General features: G+C 39.4%; 1 protein-coding gene across 3 annotated transcripts in view; it reads left to right on the top strand.

The window, feature by feature from the left end:
- The window catches only part of LOC140469210 (uncharacterized), a 380,785-nt gene extending 361,042 nt beyond the window's left edge, over positions 1 to 19,743 (top strand). For all 3 annotated transcript variants that reach the window (XM_072565525.1, XM_072565524.1, XM_072565526.1), the window contains 9 exons: positions 805 to 858; positions 1,599 to 1,616; positions 4,276 to 4,329; positions 6,229 to 6,291; positions 11,927 to 12,092; positions 13,549 to 13,655; positions 16,034 to 16,114; positions 16,217 to 16,429; positions 18,102 to 19,743. In XM_072565525.1, coding sequence (XP_072421626.1) covers positions 805 to 858; positions 1,599 to 1,616; positions 4,276 to 4,329; positions 6,229 to 6,291; positions 11,927 to 12,092; positions 13,549 to 13,655; positions 16,034 to 16,114; positions 16,217 to 16,429; positions 18,102 to 18,248 — 903 coding nt within the window. In that variant the 3' untranslated portion in view covers positions 18,249 to 19,743. The remainder of the gene's footprint in view (positions 1 to 804; positions 859 to 1,598; positions 1,617 to 4,275; positions 4,330 to 6,228; positions 6,292 to 11,926; positions 12,093 to 13,548; positions 13,656 to 16,033; positions 16,115 to 16,216; positions 16,430 to 18,101) is intronic.
- Positions 19,744 to 20,118: the final 375 nt, after the last annotated feature.

The following is a 20,118-nucleotide window of genomic DNA, read 5'->3' as shown; positions in this document are numbered from 1 at the left end:
AATACTTGAAGTAGAATGCTTCAGATAAATCTGCAGTACCTCAGTGCACTTTCACTTCTATTCTCAGTTTCTCTGCTGAATCAATCTATTTGACGAATATTCGGTGAACCACAGCAAAGTGCTATGATTTATTTTTCCTATTAAGAGTAAGGAGTGGATGGAGGTCCAAAATCTGCCACAACATGGGATCAAACCTCATGCAGTTAATCTGATCCAGACGGCAGCTGTCTAGCCAACTGAGTTAAGCAGCTCACATGTTGTCCAAAATTGTATCCCAATCGCAGACAGAACAAAGAGAAATGGGTCTGAAGGTGTTGTGTCCTGGGTGCATCTGGTCAGTACTGAGACACAATATTGATATGGCATGGGATGACCAGGAAAAATGGAAACATTTGCATTCTGATGTACATTGTTCTCTTGTCTGAATTAGCAAATCATAGACAGGAACACAATGTGGATTTCAGCAACGAAATTACCATGTGGTTTCAATTTCCAAAATATGCCAAAGCAGCTCCTATCAGTTTGACTTTTTTTTCATTTTGTATAAGTATTCAATTCATCTTATTGTTTTAGTAAACCTTCAAAGTGATCATAAAAATAGTATATAACATACATGACATAATAGTAGAAAATTAACATCATACAGCATAATTGGATAAAATGGACAGAAGATAAACTGTTTTGAAACACTTATTCACTTAAGTAACCTAGATTTGTACTAGGTTAATTTTTATGGAGTTTCCAATGTGTTCAGACTTAGTAATGTATGAATAACAGAGGGATATTATTTGTCTCCAATGACAGGGTGACATTGGCCACCCCGGGAATGAAGGGATGGAAGGAATACCAGGATTGCCGGTAAATGCTACTCACCTTAATTAATGTCATCCCATTGCATTAAGGTTTGAAATAGTTTGCTGTACTTTTAATCACAAACTGAATTATCTACTTGAAGATCAAATGTTGTTTAAAAACTGGATGCACAGCGCAAGTTCTGCCCACAGCAAGATTTCAGCTTCTGTCCGCACTTGGTGCATGGTCTCTTGGGGCTGTAGTAGAGATGATTTACAAGCCTTTTGGCTTCAGGATAGAGCAATAAGAAACCAGCTAGGAAATGAGTTTATCACTGATGTGCATTGTTGCTGAGAAGTCCTCATGGAGACATCATCTGAGAACAAGAGCAAGCAGGATCACGATGCCATCACAGATTAACTGCCAGCCAAAACTTTGTGAGCTAATACAAGAAGAATGGTGCTGCTGGTGCCACATCGGAGGCACTTGTTGAACTGTGCTCTCGTAAAAATCAGAACTTAAAGGAAGGACCAAGTTTATTAAATAGGAGATTTTCAGTAGTAAATGAAATAATGGAAAATTCATTAATCCTCAATGATGTGACAAGTAGTCCGTTCAAGGACAACAAAGAACAGGCAACAAATGCTGGCCTTGCCAGTGTTGCCCAAACTGTGTGGAACAATAAAATATTATATCATCTTAGAGTCCTCTCTATCGTGCTGCTTATAGGAGAGATGCAAATATAAATGCAATTTATTCAGGTTGCAATCCTGAAAATGAAACTGTTGTTTTCTGTTTCATTGCAGGGTCGACTTGGACCAAAGGTAAAGTAGTTTCCTATCGGACCAGGAAATGTATAATGTATCTAGTTAACAAGTTTGAATGTTTTAAAAAATGTATCCAGGTTAAAAGTCATTTAAGGTTTCACCAGATCAAGCAAATACAGCTCACAAAATTCAGATCAGAGAAGATGGAAAGATTGTTATATTGTATATAAAAGTGCTCTTATTGATATTAGGACTGAAAGCTTAGTCTTTTTAACTGTCCTGTATCTACTTGCTTCACTATGACAATAATACATTTAAACCAACTTTTTGTTTTACGCAGGTGGTTGTACTTTGGAACGGGGGGCAGGTAGCTCAGTTGACCGGACAGATGGTTTGTGATGCGCAATGATGCCAACAGTATTGGTTTAATTCCCATACTGACTGAGGTTGCCATGAAAGACTCTTCTTCTCAACCTCTCTCCTTGCCAGAGTGTGGTGCCCTTAAGGTTAAACCACCATCAGTCAAACTCTCTCTTTCTTCTAATGAGAGAGCTGCCCCTTTGTGGCAATACCACTCTCCACCAGGAGCCCACTTTGTCAAACTCCACTAAGAGTGCAGTATATTAATGTTGGTGGATTATTCCCTTCTCAGACAAAATTATTTCCTCCTTTCATGATGTAGAACATTTATTTAATGAGTGGATTAGCCATATCGATCAGAAAGTTCCAGAGTCAGTGCACACATATTGTTCTATTAACTGCTCTGAGCCGAGGCACCAGTTATACTTGGTTTTAGTGTGCCTGCATTAGGTGGAAGAGATGGATCAGAATTCTTTGTATCAACCCTTACTGGGGGAGAGAGAGAGAGAGAGATGTTCTTGTCTATGATGTGGAGGAGCTGGTGTTGAAATGGGGTGGACGGAGTTAAAAATCATACAACACCAGGTTATGGTCCAACAGGTTTATTTGGAAGCACTAGCTTTTGGAGAGCTGCTCCTTCATCAGGTAGCTATGGAGCAGGACCATAAGACACAGAATTTATAGCTAAAGATTACAGTGTCATGCAACTGAAATGATATATTGAACAAACCTAGATTGATGATTAGCCTTGCATCTTTTAGAATGGGTTGCAGGTTTTGAGTCATTAATATGTAAACCCCAGAACTTCTTTTAAGTCACATTCTTGAGATAACAAGGTTTTATAACAAAAGGTGACATCTCAACTCAGACAATGCATTAAATGTGTGAGGTTAGAGTCTGTCTGTATCCCGATCTTGAGTCAGATTGGTTCTATTTCCAAAGTGGAATTTACAAAATATTACATGTATTGACTGCCTGCATATTATGCGCTTTTGAGTAAAATAGAATGTATCTGCAAATATAATTCTGCAAATGCAAATTTATACCAGAGACTAATATGTGTGTGTGCATGCACGAGAGAGAGAGAGAGAGTCTACATGTGAGTGTGCACGTACGATGAGGATGGCCCATGAGGATGGCCTCAACTGGGACCTTGGGTTCATGTCACACTACAAATTACCCCATTATACTATACATTCGCATACACACACATGCTTACATACTCACACACCCACAGACCCTCTCTCATACACATGCTCTCTCTAATACACACACACATACACCCCCCACACTCTCACCCACGCGCACACCCTCTCACAGGCTTCTACTCCATCACACTCTCACACGCAAACACACACTCTTCCACATGCACTCACACATGCACACACTCATCCACATCCTCATTCTCTTTCTCTCATGCATGTACATACTCATGTAAGTCTGTGGTGTGAATTTGCATTTGCAGAATTATATTTGCAGATACATTCTATTTTGCTCAAAAAGCACACAATCTGCAGGCAGTCAATCCATATAATATTTTATGAATTCCACTTTGGAAATAGAACCAGTCTGACTCAAGATTCCAATACAGATGGACACTAACCTCATACCTTTAATGCATTGTTTGAGCTGAGAAGTCACCCTTTATTATAAAACCTTGTTATCTCGAGAATGTTACTTAAAAGAAGTTCTGGGATTTACATATTAATGAACTGAAACCTGCAACCCATTCTAAAAGATGAAAGACATAACAGCAATTTAGGTTTGTTCAATATATCATTTCAGTTTAATGATACTGGAATCTTTTGCTGTAACTTCAGTGTCTTATGGTCCTGCTCCACAGTTACCTGATAAAGGAGCAGCACTCCGAAAGCTAATACTTCCAAATAAACCTGTTGGACTATAACCTGGTGTTGTATGATTTTTAACTTTGTTCTTGTCTACGTAATCATTCAGCTCAGGACAGAATTGGATTTTGTGGTGATACCTTTGAGTCTGATGCTACTCATTATCAAGGCTCCCCAAAGGATGAGGTGCAATAGTACTCCAACAAGGAGTGAACAGGGTTGAGTTTTGGCTTTACCAGGAATGGAGTGGTGTCTCAATGAAAATTACAAGACACTAATTACCATCCTGACTTTAATCACTTTTACTGAGGACACACACCAAGCTCTTAATGGCTACTTAAACTTTTACCTAATCTTTGAGTCCTATATGCAAAAATATAGCTTCTCTGTTCTCTATCATGACAATGCATTGGTTAACTGCTACAGTAGTTAAACACAAAGTTATCAATAATAAATAGAGTCTTTAGTATGATCATAAAAAATTGATTAACAATGTTGATGATTTTCAGGGGCTTAAAGGATTTCCAGGAATGCCAGGGATAAAAGGTGCTGTAGGACCACCAGTAAGTAAGGATTTTATTTTGTGCATAAGATCAATATCCATATTTATGTACCTACATACAACTTGTCTTCCAGATTGCTTTTATAAATGTAACCTTTTCTATTGTTGGGTTTGTAGTACATGCTTTGCTCTGGACAAGTGATGGCAAAGGGAAGTAGAGGAGGATGGCTGGATAGGAAGGACAGTAGAGGTGGTTGATGAAATAAGAATTCTTCTCACTATTTATAGTGATCCACAGGTGGACTGTACTGCTCAGAGGAAGTATTTGAAATCAGACGTGGAGCAAAAGGGACACCTTTACTTTTGTGACAATATCAAAGAGAATATATGGCTATCAGTTCCAGTTTAGACAATCTTTATCAGAGTTACATGCTTGAATTATGGAATAAACACAACATATTGAATAAAAGCTTCCTTACACTTTCCGTTTGGTACACCCATAGTCCTTGTGAATGTCGTACATATAGATTATATGGAATTGGAAACAGATTCTGCAACCAGATGCAATCAAGTAAAATCAGAACTTGGGCAAGACAAGGTAGATGATGACTTCAAGGATAACCTTTTGTCGGAATTGAAAGATCATGTAAGAAAATTTAGAATAAAGGAAGTTCTGAAGATACTCCAAATTGTTAAAATGAGGAGAAGATATCAATGGTTTGAATTCCCTGCTGCAGATGCAGGTCTCTTTAAGATTCAAACAGATATATTTTAAAAATCAGAAACGTTCTGACATGCCTCTGTTGCAAGTGGGACTTGAGCCCAACCTCCTGACTCAGAGGTAGGGGGACTACCACTTGCATGGCAACAGTTCTCAAAGTTCAAACAGGTCGATTCCAGAATTATTATTTTGTCTGCATTATTTTGTCATCCAATTCCGTTTTGTTGTAACCCTTCCCTCTTTCCCTGCCCTTCTTTCTTCTTTTTATTGTTGTTTCATTGCTCCTGCTGGGCATCGCTGGGAATTCATGAATTAATAGTGAGTCAACAGCAGATGGTGGAATTTAAATTCAGTGAAAATTTGGAATTAAGAGCATAATGATAACTATTAAACCATTTTTTGGAAAAAAAACCATTTGTTCACTAATGTCCTTTAGGGAAGGAAACTGCCATTCTTACCTGGTCTGATCTACATGTGACTGTAGATCCACAGCAATATGATTACTCTTAACTGCCTTCTGGGCAAATTATAGTAGCCTAGCCAGTGATGTCCACATCCTGTGAATGATTTTTAAAAAGTCAACGTTTTGATACATTCTCCCCATCAAATTGCGCTGTTTGGCATGTTTTATGAGTAGTACATGTATTAAGTTACATTGTAGTATGCTTGAAGAAGCTGAAGCCCAGATTATATTAGATTCCTTACAGCGTGGAAACAGGCCCTTCGGCTCAACCAGTCCACACTGACCCTCTGAAGAGTTACCCACCCAGACCCATTTCCCTCATTTAGTATGGCCAGTTCACCTAACCTGCATGTCTTTGGACTGTGGGAGGAAACCAGAGCACCTGGAGGAAACCCACACAGACACAGGGAGAATGTGCAAACCCCACACAGTCAGCTGAGGCTGGAATCAAACCTGGGACTCTGGTGCTGTGAGGTAGTAGTGCCAACCACTGAGCCACTGTGCCACCCATCATGTTGTGCGCCTATATAACCAACAAAAAAAAAACTTTTTGACCTGTAACAGCAGTCGTATTTGGCTTTGGACATGAAGCAAGGTAATGGGAGAAGAATGTGTCATATTGTTGTTTATCCTCATTGTTGAGTGAATTTATCCAGAAGAAATCCTGCAATTTATTGTTTATCCAAAAGAGGAGGAAGACAGGCATTGAAGTCACTCATTTTGGTTTTAAGACAAATTTGTTAATGATTTGATTGTATAATTTCCATTTCTTTTAGGGCCTCCCAGGTCCTCCTGGTCCACCAGGACCTTCACTGAAAATGCCTAAAGAAGAATTCCAGGTACACAGTATACTAGGAATCTACATGCTTGTCCTACACAAAATGCACTTATTCTCAATAGAAGATGTTAACTCAGACTGGAGAACTTTTCTATTTGCATGAACCACAGCCCTTTACTTTGACTGAAAAAAACCAACAAAATAAACATGGCCAAGAGTTTACAGTCTGAAATTATGAACTCAGTGTTGAGCTGGGAAGACTTTAAAGTGCCTATTTTAAAGCTGAGGTGCTGCCCATGAAGTTTACCTTCACCATGTCTGTCATGTCTCCCTGTATGTCTGCTATTAACCCTCTTCCCCTCCCACCCAGAACTAGACCAATCTTCCCCATGTTCTCAACTTCCACCCCAACAGCTTCCGAATGCAATATATTTTCTACCTTTTGTTTTCTTTCCGACCCGCTAGAAGCACTTTTATTGCCCCAATCTCTCATCCCAGTCCCGTTGCCTGATGAACTCCTCTTGTGATTTAATCTCTTCCACTGTATCGCAGACTAAGGCATTGAGTAAGGAGTGGGTTTGGACAAGAACAGCTCAGAGCCTATTGGGTCTCTAAATTTTCCTAGTTCTGAAGAAAGGTCATGAACTCTGTTCCTGCATGGATGTTGAGCAACCTGCTGAAATTTTTTATTTCAGAAACCTTAAAAGACAGGAAATTGTTCAATGTAAATCAGAACAATGTTGCTAATATGGTCTAAGCATATGAAAATAGATTAAATTACAACTCATTAACATTTTATACCTACTTTGTTATGAACCGAAAAGATTTCCTGAGATTTGATGTACACTGAAAGTTCAAGTAGATATCAATGTTTTAATACATTTCCTCCATACAATGGCAGTATTTGACACACCTTATGAGAAGGACATAAGTTAGGTTTATGTTTCTACTGAGATGCTGACGGTTTAAATGCCATTCAATCTTTCTGGATCTCTGTGATTCGGTCACTCACTTGGCAATGTCTCCACCAACTGACCTGAGCAGCAGGTAACTTGTACACATCACAAATTATATAGAACTCTCTGTATCTTTCCACTGTCCTATTTTGTCCGGATGCCACAGCTTTTAAGCTGCATAACTGAAGCAAGGTATTGGCAGCAGTCCGCAAAGCATTCAAGCAGGTGCATAACAAGTCCTGTCTAAATCCAGAAAATTGGAGAGTTGTCAGCTGAGTGTTCTGAGTTCAGGAGTCCATTCTGAAAATACTAAATACCAGTAGCTGGAACACTGAGTGCTCAAATGTACACTTAATTATGTCACGAAAACAAAGTACAGCAGATTATTTTTCATGTTTATACATGCAATAAAAGTTGAGAAGTCTTTTTGACGTTATACAGGAAAGATATTAATAAGCTAGAGATAGTTCAGATGAGATTTATCAGGATGTTACTAGGTTGGAAGGTTTGAGTTATAAAGAAAGGTTGGATAGATTAGATTAGATTCCCTACAGTGTGGAAACTGGCCCTTTGGCCCAACCAGTCCACACCGACCCTCCAAAGAGTAACCCACCTCCCCTCATATTAATGCACCTATCACTATGGGCAATTTAACATGGTCAATTCACATCTTTGGACTGTAGGAGGAAACTGGAGCACCCAGAGGAAATCCACACAAACATGGGGAGAATATGCAAACTCCACACAGACAGTCGCCCAAGGCTGGAATCAAACCTGGGACCCTGGTGCTATGAGGCAGCAGTGCTAACCACTGAGCCACCATGCTGTCCCAAAACTATTAATTAATTACTGATATTAATGAGGTGATGGCCTCTTGTGCAAGAGCATTTTATTAACCAATGGAGTGTTGAGAGGTGACAGTGTAGAGGTTTATAAAATAGTGAATGGTACGGATAGGGTTAATTACTGGATTAGTGGTACTGGAAGAGCACAGCAGTTCAGGCAGCATCCAACGAGCAGCGAAATCAACATTTCGGCCAAAAGCCCTTCATGAGCGTCTTTTCCCTAGGATGGGGAATTTCAAGAATAGGAGGCATATTTTTAAGGTAAAAGGAGAGAGATTTAAAAAAGACAAGCGGGCAAATTTCTTTACACAGGTGGAATGCATGTGGAATGAACTTCTTGAGGAAGTGGTGGGTGTGAGTACAATTACAATGTTTAAAAGACATTTAAAATAACTACATGAACAGGAAAGGTTTGGAAGGATATAAGACAAGAGCAGGTAGGTGGGACTAATTTAGTTTGGGAGTATGGGCGGTTGAACTGAGGGGTTTGTTTCCATGTTGTCGGACTCTATGACTCTAAGTATCTTAGACACTGAATAATGTATTAACGTGAAGAAAAGGTTCATTTTTAAATTTTGGTCACAAAGACAGGTTGGAATTTTTTAAAAGTTCAGAGGTTAATTTTTCACAGTGCATGTATTTGCAGTGTCAGCGATATTTTGATCCCCATTCCTCGTAACCTTGAAAAACATGCAGATGGGGGATTGGCTTGGATTACTAGATAATATAGTGAGGGACAAGACTAGGCCGGAGTGGTAGAATCGTACCGCTGTTAGATTTACAATACTTTTAACAGACTTTTTTCTGCTGTCATTGCATTCAGTTTCACAACTTGTCATAAAAGAATTTGAACCACATTATTTTGAAGAGGGAGACTCTTTGGTTTTTAAACTTAACACAAGAGCTAGAAATCATAAGGCTTTTAGAAGTTTTAGAGTTATATACCTGTGAGAGGTGTTAAGAGTTCACATGTTCTGTACATAGCGGGTGAATTATAATTACACCATCTTCTTGGTGGTGTCTGCTGAACTGTTCTCCATTATTTCCTTGAGAATTCAAAAAAACATTATTCAATGTAATAAAACAAAGAACTGTGGATGCTGGACATCTTAAACAAAGCCAGAAAAAGCAGGAGGAACTCAGCAGGTCTGTCAGCATCTGTGGAGAGAAAGCAAAGTTAAGGAATTTGCAATGTTCGCTCTGATTTCTCTCCACAGAAGCTGCCAGACCTGCTGAGTTTCTCCAGCAATTTCTATGCTTTATTGCAAGTCTTCCAATTACTCGAAGAGGATCTCATTCTGTTGGGTCTTGTGACTGACTTGAGGCAACCAACATAAACTTCTGTTTTAAACCATTTCCTGTGCTGTAAATATCATATTTCTATTATGATATGTCAACTAGTTTAAATTTCTGAATCCTTGAATTTTTAATACTTTCTTAATTGGCATTATATATGTGGGGGTTAGTCGACAGTTCTGTGCAGGACAGTGTTACCATTAGACAAAATTACATGCATAAATATCTTGGAGAAAGTGAGGACTGCAGATGCTAGAGATCAGAGCTGAAAAACGTGTTGCTGGAAAAGCGCAGCAGGTCAGGCAGCATCCAAGGAGCAGGCGAATCGACGTTTCTCCTGCTCCTTGGATGCTGCCTGACCTGCTGCGCTTTTCCAGCAACACATTTTTCATGCATGAATATCTTCACAAGAAAGCACTAGTAGTTGTTCAATAATTTCCCAATGACATTTCTGAGCTATAGATTTTTAAGTGCTATCCCAGTGACTTGGAAAAATGAGAGTATAAACATCCATTGAAAAAAGTAGGATCTTGTTAAAACTTTAATTTGTTTGCAGTATTTTAATCCACAAGTTGATCTATTTGTCCAAATGTCAAATATTTGTTGTATACACACGGCTCTCATTTGGAGAATGTACTGTCCAAAGCATTCCATGAATTGTGCCCAGTGACGGTAAGTGTGGGAGAACATGCCTCTGGAGCTCAAGGAAGCAGAATGGAGAAACAAGCCAGTAAGTTTGTTTATGCTAATATAAAACACAGAACGGTGAATGTTAGAAATCTAAAACAAAAACAGAAAATGCTGGAGAAAGTCAACAAGTCACCATCCATGGAGAGAAAACAGAATTAACGTTTCAATATCCAGTGTCCAGGAAGAGGAAGAGGGAATTGTTGGTATGATCAGCAAGTTTGCAGATGACACCAAGATTGGTAGAGTAGCAGAAAGCATAAGGGACTGTCAAAGAATACAGAAGGATATAGATAGACTGGAGAGTTTGGTGGAAAAGTGGCAGATGGATTTCAATCAAGACAAATGTGAAGTGATGCATTTAGGCAAGACTAATCCTAGAGCGAATTATACAATGAACAGAAGAGCCTTGGGAAAAGTTGATGGGCAGAGAGATCTGGGAGTGCAGGTCCATTGTACCCTGAAGGTTGCTGCACAGGTGGATAAAGTGGTCAAGAAGGCATATAGTATGCTTGCCTTCATTGGACTGGGTATTGAGTATAAGAGCTGGCAGGTCATGTTAAAATTGCACAAGACATTGGTTCGGTCACATTTAGAATACTGTGTACAGTTCTGGTTGCCACATTACCAAAAGGGTGTAGACGTTTTGGAGAGGGTGCAGAGAAGGTTTACAAGGATGTTGCCTGGTATGGAAGGTGCTAGCTATGAAGAGAGGTTGAGTAGATTAGGTTTATTTTCATTAGAAAAAAAAGATTGAGGGGGGACCTGATTGAAGTTTACAAAATCATGAAGGGTATAGACAGGGTGGATAGAGACAAGCTTTTTCCCAGGGTGAAGGATTCCATAAAGAGAGGTCACGCTTTCAAGGTGAGAGGTGGAATGTTTAAGGGGATACACGCAGCAAATACTTCCCACAGAGTGTGGTGGGCATCTGGAATGCATTGCCAGCAGAGATGGTAGGTTCATTTAAGATGCGTCTGGATAGATGCATGAGTAAGTGGGGAGTCAAGGGATACAGATGCTTAGAAATTGACCGACAGGTTTAGACAGTAATTTGGATTGGCTCAGGCTTGGAGGGCGGAAGGGCCTGTTCCTGGGCTGTAAATTTTCTTTGTTCTTTGATTCTGAAGGAGGGCCACTGAACTCAAAACATTAACTCTGTTTTCTCTCCACAGATTCTGCCAGACCTGCTGAGTTTCTTCAACTATTTCTGTTTTTGTTTCAGTGTGTTGATGCTGCTAGAATAATTCAAATTATATAACAAGATTGTGTCACATTGTAGGCTGGTAGGGATGCCTGACACCAAATTGAACTAGGGAATAGATGATGGTTGAATTAATTAAGAGATAATTGAGTGAGAACTGGGGGTATTATATAGGAAACAAGTAATTTGTATGTTGGAGTTTTATGATATGCAAGTGGAAATAAAAGTCTGACTGGAAAGGTGTATGCCTGACTCTGCTGAACATCCTTTTACCTTCTGCTCAGGTTATTGGAACTGGAGTGGAAGGTAGAATATGTGTGATGCCGCACTGGGGAGTTAACAACATTTGTAGATGCCAAGGAATACCCAATATTTTGCTTGGAGCATGTACATTTAGTAGTCAACATACTCCTGATTGTAATGGCCCAGCATGGGACCCTTCCATTGCAGTTCAGTGAGGGGGTTAACCAAACTCTGATATTTATAAGGGCCTTAAATTATATTTATCATTGTGGAGAAAGTGTTGACTGCATCAGATCACAAAACTGCACATAACAGGCTCTACAGCTTTTGGGTATCTTATACAGGAGGTATTTAATTCAAGTTTTATACCTATTAATAGCAAAAAAGTAATAAATGCAGACACATGTGGCACATTTGAGGAGACACTAAACTAAATTATTTTCCCATATTGCCTTTTGTTGACAGATACTTTTGAGCAAAGCACGTAATACAGTTTCCCAGAAAATTTGGAAAACTCTGGAAGCTTTAAACATAGAAATTCGGTATATCGTTGCCCCACCCACTGGAACCAAGGACAACCCTGCCTCAACCTGCAAAGAACTGAAGCTGTGTCAGCCACAGCTCCGTGATGGTAAAGACCATGGTGAACCAGCCATGTTTCCATAATGCTGGCAAACTTCAGTCTTTGTGTCTACCCACTTCTCGTTGTAACTCAGTCACTTGACATAATGGGCATGTATGACATGAAATCAATGAATCTTTAATGCATTAACAATCTGGACTGAACTCATATTGCATAATGATTTTGGAGTAAGTCATTCCATGCAAAACTGCTGGCATCCTTCTCAGGAAATTGATGAAAGGGAATTTGTAACACGATTCATAAAAGTCATTGATATTTGCTACAATATTGCTACAATAATGTCCAAACCCACCCTTTCATTTACAATAAGGCTGTGTGCAGGTGGTTAGATAGCTCTTGGACTGAGACAATGAGTGTACCTCATTGATGGTATAAAGTATCCGCAGGTAAACAAAGAGGTAATCTTTTCTGAAAAATTAGGAGTTTTACCTGAGAATTTGGGGAGCAGAGGTAGTTTTTCAGCAGACAGGTGACTGCAGGATGACGCAGATTGCAAATGACATTGTTCAAAATGAGTTGGACTCATTTGTCCAACATACTTGCTCTGAGCCTGTTTGCCAATTTGGTGAATATGAACAATTTAAATAAAGTTTAAAACTAAATGCTAAGCTCATCTTCATTTGGTATAATTTCACAGCCTTCATCATAACTCAGGAATATATTTCAGTCTATCCATTGATATGATAATCAATTGGAGCATAAAGTTGAATTTAAATTGTGCCTTTTACTATTTCAAGACATCCCAAAGCACTTGGGCAATCAATGAAGAACTTTTGAACTGCAGTCATATTATAACTCAGGAACAAAGAGGTCAGTAGCATAGTATCAGCATAAAGATGTTAACTACAAACACTAGAACTTGTGCTACTGCTGTGTTTTGGAAACTAAATGCAATATATTTCAGAAAAATAATGGTTTTCTTTGTTGAAGAATAATGGCAAAAAAAGCAACAGTGAATGCATAGCCCAAGCATGTTGCACATGATACGTTCAGTCTTTCCACGACAAATTCTGGCTGAGCTGTCAACCAGGTCCACACTGCATTCTCCACCTTGTTGTTCTTAGGTACTGGCCATTTGCTGCGAATGTAAAGATTTGCACCAGTGACAACTGCTTGACTTCCATATTTGGGTTATTAACAAAGACTTGCAAAGTAAACTTAAAATCATTTTAATTTGAGATGATTACATCCAAAAATGTGCAGATTAGATGGATTAGCCATGCTGAATTACCCAGAGCATCCAGATGTGCAGGCTAGATGGATTAGCCAAGGGAAATCCAGGGATAGGGAAGGGAGGGTGGGTCGGAAGTCCTTGGAAGGTCGGTGTGGACTCAATGGGCCGAATGACCTGCCTCCACACTGTAGGGATGCTAAGATTCTATTAAAAATGGAGGACAGCTGACATCAAAGTCAACCTGATTTTGTTTTCTTTGTTCCTCACTAGGTTTCTATTATATTGACCCTAATCAAGGTTGTCCATATGATGCACTTATGGTCTACTGCAACTTTACAGCAGATGGAGCAACCTGCTTGCCAACTGTGGAGAATGAGGTACTGCAGGCACTGGAAACTAATGAAGTGTTCTCGTCATAAATTGTATCATCCCAGGACTTTAACTGTCCTGTCATTAATACATCTTCCCATTAGTGAAAACAGAATGCTGTAGTTCAGTTAAAGCAATCATGATTTTGTGATAGAATTTACTTCTTCATCTGGGTAATTGCGGAGGAAAGTTGACCTGGGTTCCTACCTACTGAAGGCAATGTCGGGGTTATAATATAGATATCCAAATTTGAAAAAATGATGCAAAAAGACAACACATGCCATGGAGTTATACAGCATGGAAACAGACCCTTTGTTCCAACCAGTCCATGACGAACATAATCCCAAACTAAACTAGTTCCACCTGCCTGTACCTGGCCCATATTGATGTACTCATAAATGTCTTAAACATTGTAATTTGGCCACATCCACCACTTGCTCAGGAAGTTTACTCCACACGTGAACCGCCCAATGTATAAACAATTTGCCCCTCCTGTCCTCTCACCTTAAAAATACACCCCCAATCCTAAAATCCCCCATCTGAGGGAAAAGACAACTATCATTAACCCTATGTATACCCCTCATTTTTTTGAAAATCTTCTATCAGGTCGCCTCCCAAACTCCTATGTTTCAGTGAAAAAAGTCCCAACCTATCCAGCTTTTCTTTATAGCTGAAAACTTCCATATCCAGCAACATCTTGGTAATTCTCTTTTGAACTGCATCCAGCATAAGTATCAAGATTCTATCATATAACATATATCTAGTTAAGCCTTTCTACCAACTATGAACAAAAGGATTACCAGAATGACAGGTGTCAAAAATTGGAAAGATTTACATTTCCCCAAACAGATGTTCTATATTTGATCAAAACATCTGAGGAAAGAATGGAAAGTAATGTGCTGAGGGGAGAAAAAAAATGTATATTAAGTAAGTGATCATCTGTTGAACACAAAGCCATTATAGACTAGTCCCTCATTCAAATGAGTTTAACTTGAGCATCACGACAGCTTAGACAAGGGACAAAACTGAGAAAACAGAGTCTTCATGGTGACCTCAGCTCATGCAGGAATTGAACCCACATTGCAAAACATCATCCAGCCTAGTGAGCTAACTGGAACTCAATATATGCATAAAAAGAGGAAAATAAAGACTTAAGACATGTTGTTTTGATTTGTGAAAGAACTGATGTAATCAAATGGTTAAATGGCCTTCTTCAAAGTTGTATATCTTCTTCATAAAGAACAATGTGCTTTTCCTCCCTCTGTCATCCAGACAGCCATCCATTCCCTGTTCCACTGTCTATGTGCCCCCCAACACAATAAAGACAGAGACCCCTTGTCTTTACCTACCACCCCACCAGTCTCTGCATCCAGCATGTCATCCTTAAACACTTTCGCCAACTCCAAGTAGACCCTACCACCCCAACCCTCTCTGCCTTCCGCAAGGACTATTCCCTTTGACAGTCCTTGGTTTGCATTACTGTCCCCACTGACACCACCCTCCCCCCGCAAACCCACAGGTACCTACCCCTGCAACTGGAAAAGATGTAAAACCTGTTGGAACACCATCCCCTCCCCTCCATCTTGGGCCCCAAACAGTCCTTCCAGGCGAGACAGAGGTTCAGCTGCCTCTCTTCCAACCTCGTTTACTGCATCAAGTGCTCTCAATGTGGTCTTCTCTACATCGGGGAGACCAAATGTAAACTTAGGGAAAGGTTCGCTGAGCATTTCAGCTGGGCCCACAGAGGCCGACCAGACCTCCCAGTCATTGCCCATTTCACTTCCCCATCCCACTCCCTTTCCGACATGACCATTCTTGGCCTCCTCCTTTGCCACAATTAAGCAAATCACAAATTGGAGGAACAACACTTCATCTTCCGTGTGGGCAGCCTCCATCTCCAAGGATTCAACATTAAGTTCTCCAATTTCAAATAACCTCTCTTTCCTTCTCCCGACTCCCTTCCCGCCCCATTCCCCTCCCTTCCACTTCTCCCTGCCACCTACCGGATTCTTTCCTCCCATTGACCAATCAGGTTGTACCCTCTACCTGTCTTCACCTATCACACTTCTCCAACCTGACTCACCACCCGCCCCCCACCTCCTTTATCTGCAGCTCCCCCTACACCCAACCCCCAGTCCTGAAGAAGGGTTACACCTGAAATGTAGATCTCTCCACTTGCTGATGCTGCCTGATTTGCTGTGTTCTTCCAGCCTTCTGCAGCATCTGCAGTTTTTTGGCTCTTCTTCAAAGTTGTACCACTCCAAATTAAAATCCTTATTGCTGCAAAACAACTTTATTGTTTCAGTTCTTTGTTAAGGGGAAGACTTTTTTTTTAAATGGAGAATGAACTCCTGGACTGACAGCCTTTTTTCAAAAAATTACCCAGGTTCCTACAAAAGGCTGGTTCAAAGAGCATCCAAAGGAAAGTGCACATCAGTGGTTCAGCACTACAGAAGGAGGATTTCTGGTGAGATTTAAAGAGTAATTTTAAAAAGAAACGCAAAGTGTCATAGGATGTACTTTCAAACTCTAAATTTTCCAAACCTTGTTTCATTTTCTTCATTTACAGTTTGAATATCCTGGAGTAAACATTGTGCAGCTTCGTTTTTTAAAACTTCACAGTACACATGCCAGGCAAAAACTAATCTACAAGTGTAAACCCGGTCTTAATTTGGTCAAGATGAATATAAGTGATCCCAGAACAATTCAATTCATGGGTGACAACCAAAAGAAGATACATAATGGGCACAAAAGCTTCTCAGTTAATTTTGATGGATGCTCGGTACGTTTTCATTAATTTATGGAATAATACTGTAGCCTTTTATTTATTACTCATGATAACAATATGAAGGAATATTGTGTGACAGAAACTGGTCATGCACAAAATAAATAAGTAGCTATTAATTTGCTTTTCCAATGTCTCACTTGGGAATTGCCCTGCACCATGAAGAAATGTACATTAACAAAGCACTTGCATATATATAGCATCCCGACACATCCTGAGGACATTCCAAAGTGCTGCCTAACTGATAGATTGTGTTTCCCAAGCAATCTTGTTGTTATATCGTGAATGCCCATAAAGCCCTACAAAATATCAGAACATCTACTTTTGGTAGTGTTGATGGAGTGGGACAATGCTAGCTAGGACACCAGAAAAATCTCCTACTTTTTGAATCATGATATAAGAGATTTATAAATCCATAGACATGGACTTACTTGCTCCAAAGCAAGATATCCCAAGAATGATGTCATAGAAAAGCCCTAATTAAATGCAAGTGCTTGTTTTCAAAATTTCCTTTCATAAATAAGATGCTGGCATAAACTTCAGAAACTTGTTGGGAATAAACTTCAGAAACTTGTCCTAAATGAGTGAATGGAGTTTACAAGGCTCAAATCTTCCAATCAGTGTTAGAACTTCAGTTTCTGATGCTGATAAGTCAGAAACCTGCACACTTACCTGGTTATACATTTAGAAGAGTTGAGTTCTGATGTAACATTCTGAGTTCTGTCGATACAGAAATCCCTGCTAAAACCTGTGAAGAGGATTAGTGCAGAAGACATGCCTTTTATATGGCACTAGCTGCCTACGTTAAGTTTAGATGTCCAGTGTGAATGTTAGTGAATGGGTAGAGTGGATGGGGTCAGTGAGGTAAGATGTTAGGGTGGTAGCTAGGTAGGGAAGCAGGTGGGTCAGAGAGAGTCGGTTCAGGGTCAGGTGGGAGAGTCCAGTCAAGATGATCATAGTCAGATGGTCATTGGATGATGGAAACAATCAGGTTGGGTTTGGGGTTAATTGGGTATCTGGTGGTTAATGTGCTCATCTGGCGGAGGGAGTAGTGATTCAGGGAGATATTCAGGCAAATTAGTGGAGCAGTGCTTATGTGAGTGATTGGATTGGATTATTTACATAGTTACTCAGGAGTTAGGTTAGAATGTTTCTGCCTAACATTTATTGGGTAACCATTTACATAAGGTCAGTGGTACTGTCAGAAATCTGGAGACTTTTGCGGAGGGTCATGGGGAGCAAGGGATTCCCTGTTGGAAGTTCAAACTTCCTGGGCAATAGATCAATGCAACAAACTTTTAGGAGGCCAGAAGGTCTTTGCCATTTTTAAAAGCAACTGTCACAAAGTGAATGTCAGTTCTGAATGTTATGTGTTGGCATAAAATTGCAATAAACATTATTAGAATTGAAAATGTACATATCATATTTAAATGCATCAATAACAAATGTAAATGCTTTGAAATGTTTCAGTACAATATTATTATTAAGAACATAGTTTTAGCTCAGTATGTGATTACCTTCACTTCAGTTCATTTGTTATAGTTCCTGTCTTCCCAATTATATGTAAACTGTACACACACCCTGACACTTCTAAATTTGTCCTAATGTTGTAACAGTTACAAGATACCATTGGCAAACAACTGTTTAAAATATTACTGTCTTATTTCAGTTGAATGACCCTGGACCGCATGAGATTGAGTTTGAAGTCACCACTGATGAAGTTGATCTACTACCTCTTAGAGATTTAGCACTCTTTAATAACGGCAATGACACTCAGGAGTTTGGCTTTTCTGTTGGTCAAGTGTGCTTTTATTAATCATGTAATCCAGTCTCTGGAAGACCAATGGACGATACGAATACCTGTTTTGCATCACACAAATAAACCAGCAACTGAGGACAAGACAGTTTTATTTTTCAAATGACTTATTGCAAGACAAGTGCTTTTATAAAAGCTGCATTTTTTTTTGGAAGACATTATTTAGAGAGGCTTCCATTAACCTTTGGACTAAGTTCCTACTGAAGGGCCATGTATTGTTTACACCAGTAATGCAACTTTGAAGAGTTTGCTGTCAACTTCTGCGGTATGTGCCTACCACCTTACATATCTTGGATGGTACTTGACTGAGGATAAAAGCTGGATTATGTTGAATTTTTGTATTCATTAAGCACCGAAAATTAAGCTTTCAAAACCAGATGAATGAGCACTGAACTCACAGAAAATTGATTACAAAATTGATTGCAGTTATTATTGAGAAGCTGCATTTGCACGTGTAAGTACAAACACTAGTGTTGCCTGTCAATATTTCACTATACTATCAACACCTGGCCCACACTTTATTGCTCAAAGCATGACACAAAACTGGATCTTGACTTCAATAATGCATATGTACATCATTTCCTGCTTTATTCTGAGGTGCAGGATTGATATTTATATGCAGTAATTGTGATACAAGCTGGAGGTTTCAGGTCTGTACCGATCAGCAGCAGAGGTTTAGTTACAATTGCTGTCAGTGGATTTTGTCTTGCGGTCACCATGAATTAGTGAAGGTTCAACATATATTTCTGAACTTATTCTCCCAACACTAAGAAGACTGCAATTTCAGATCACATTTGGTTCTTTGTTTTGGTTTACATGCTACTAATAACTCATATATATTTACATAACACTACTATAAAGAGATTGTGTGGCAAAAATACCTCACTGTTGACCATATTGTATTGCTGGACTGAAAGAGATCTTTTAGGCAGCCACAGTAATCTGCCAGCATGGAACAGTTTTGTTTGTAACCTATGGCTGAAAAATCTGACTGGGAGTATTTAACCATAATGTGGGTAATATCTGCATATTAAACATTAATAAAGCATCTCTCCCATCATTCCATAAAAAAGATAGAAAACCATTTCAGGGACTAGCTATTAGAATCAATGCTCAAACATTTATATAGGAGATAGAGAAGCAACATTGCTTACAAAGCCTTTTCTGTTTTTATATTGCTTGTTCATACTTTAATTCTTTCTTAACTTTGATTTTATACATTGGGCCAGTTTTTCTTATGTTAAGTACATATACATTCTGTTCTTTATATACAAGGTGCAAAAGGTTTATTAGTATAAGTAAAAAGGCACAGGCCTAGAATGTTATATTTATGTACCTTACCTGGAAATGAGAAGGCACTTTGTGCTTTCCAGCAATACTGTATCACAGCTCTTATTTTTGTCATTACTTTTGTGTAATATACATCCTCTCTGTTAGAACATAATCCTGAATGAAAGTGATATGCTGGTCATTTTTGCTGATTAAAATTCCAATTTTTGTGAATAAATAAAGGTATTTTAAGTGTACATACTGTGCAGTATCCTTGTGTTTCACTGATGTAAAAGGTCAATGGGCTGGAGATGACAGCTTTGATTAGATTCCCTACACTGTGGAAACAGGCCTTTCGTCCCCACAAGTCCACACCCACCCACCCACCCAGACCCATTCACCCCTGACTAATGCATCTAACACTACAGACAATTTAGCCTGGCCAATTCGCCTGACCTGCACATCTTTGGACTGTGAAAGAAAACCAGAGCACCCAGAGGAAACCCACGCAGACACATGGAGAATGTACAAACTCCACACAGACAGTTGCCCGAAGTGGGTCCCTGGCGCTGTGAGGCAGCAGTGCTAACCACTGAACCAC

Source organism: Chiloscyllium punctatum, chromosome 49, assembly GCF_047496795.1.
Source record: "Chiloscyllium punctatum isolate Juve2018m chromosome 49, sChiPun1.3, whole genome shotgun sequence".
NCBI lineage: Eukaryota > Metazoa > Chordata > Chondrichthyes > Orectolobiformes > Hemiscylliidae > Chiloscyllium > Chiloscyllium punctatum.
The sequence above is the reverse complement of the archived record's forward strand: the minus strand, read 5'-3'. Positions and strand labels throughout refer to the sequence as shown.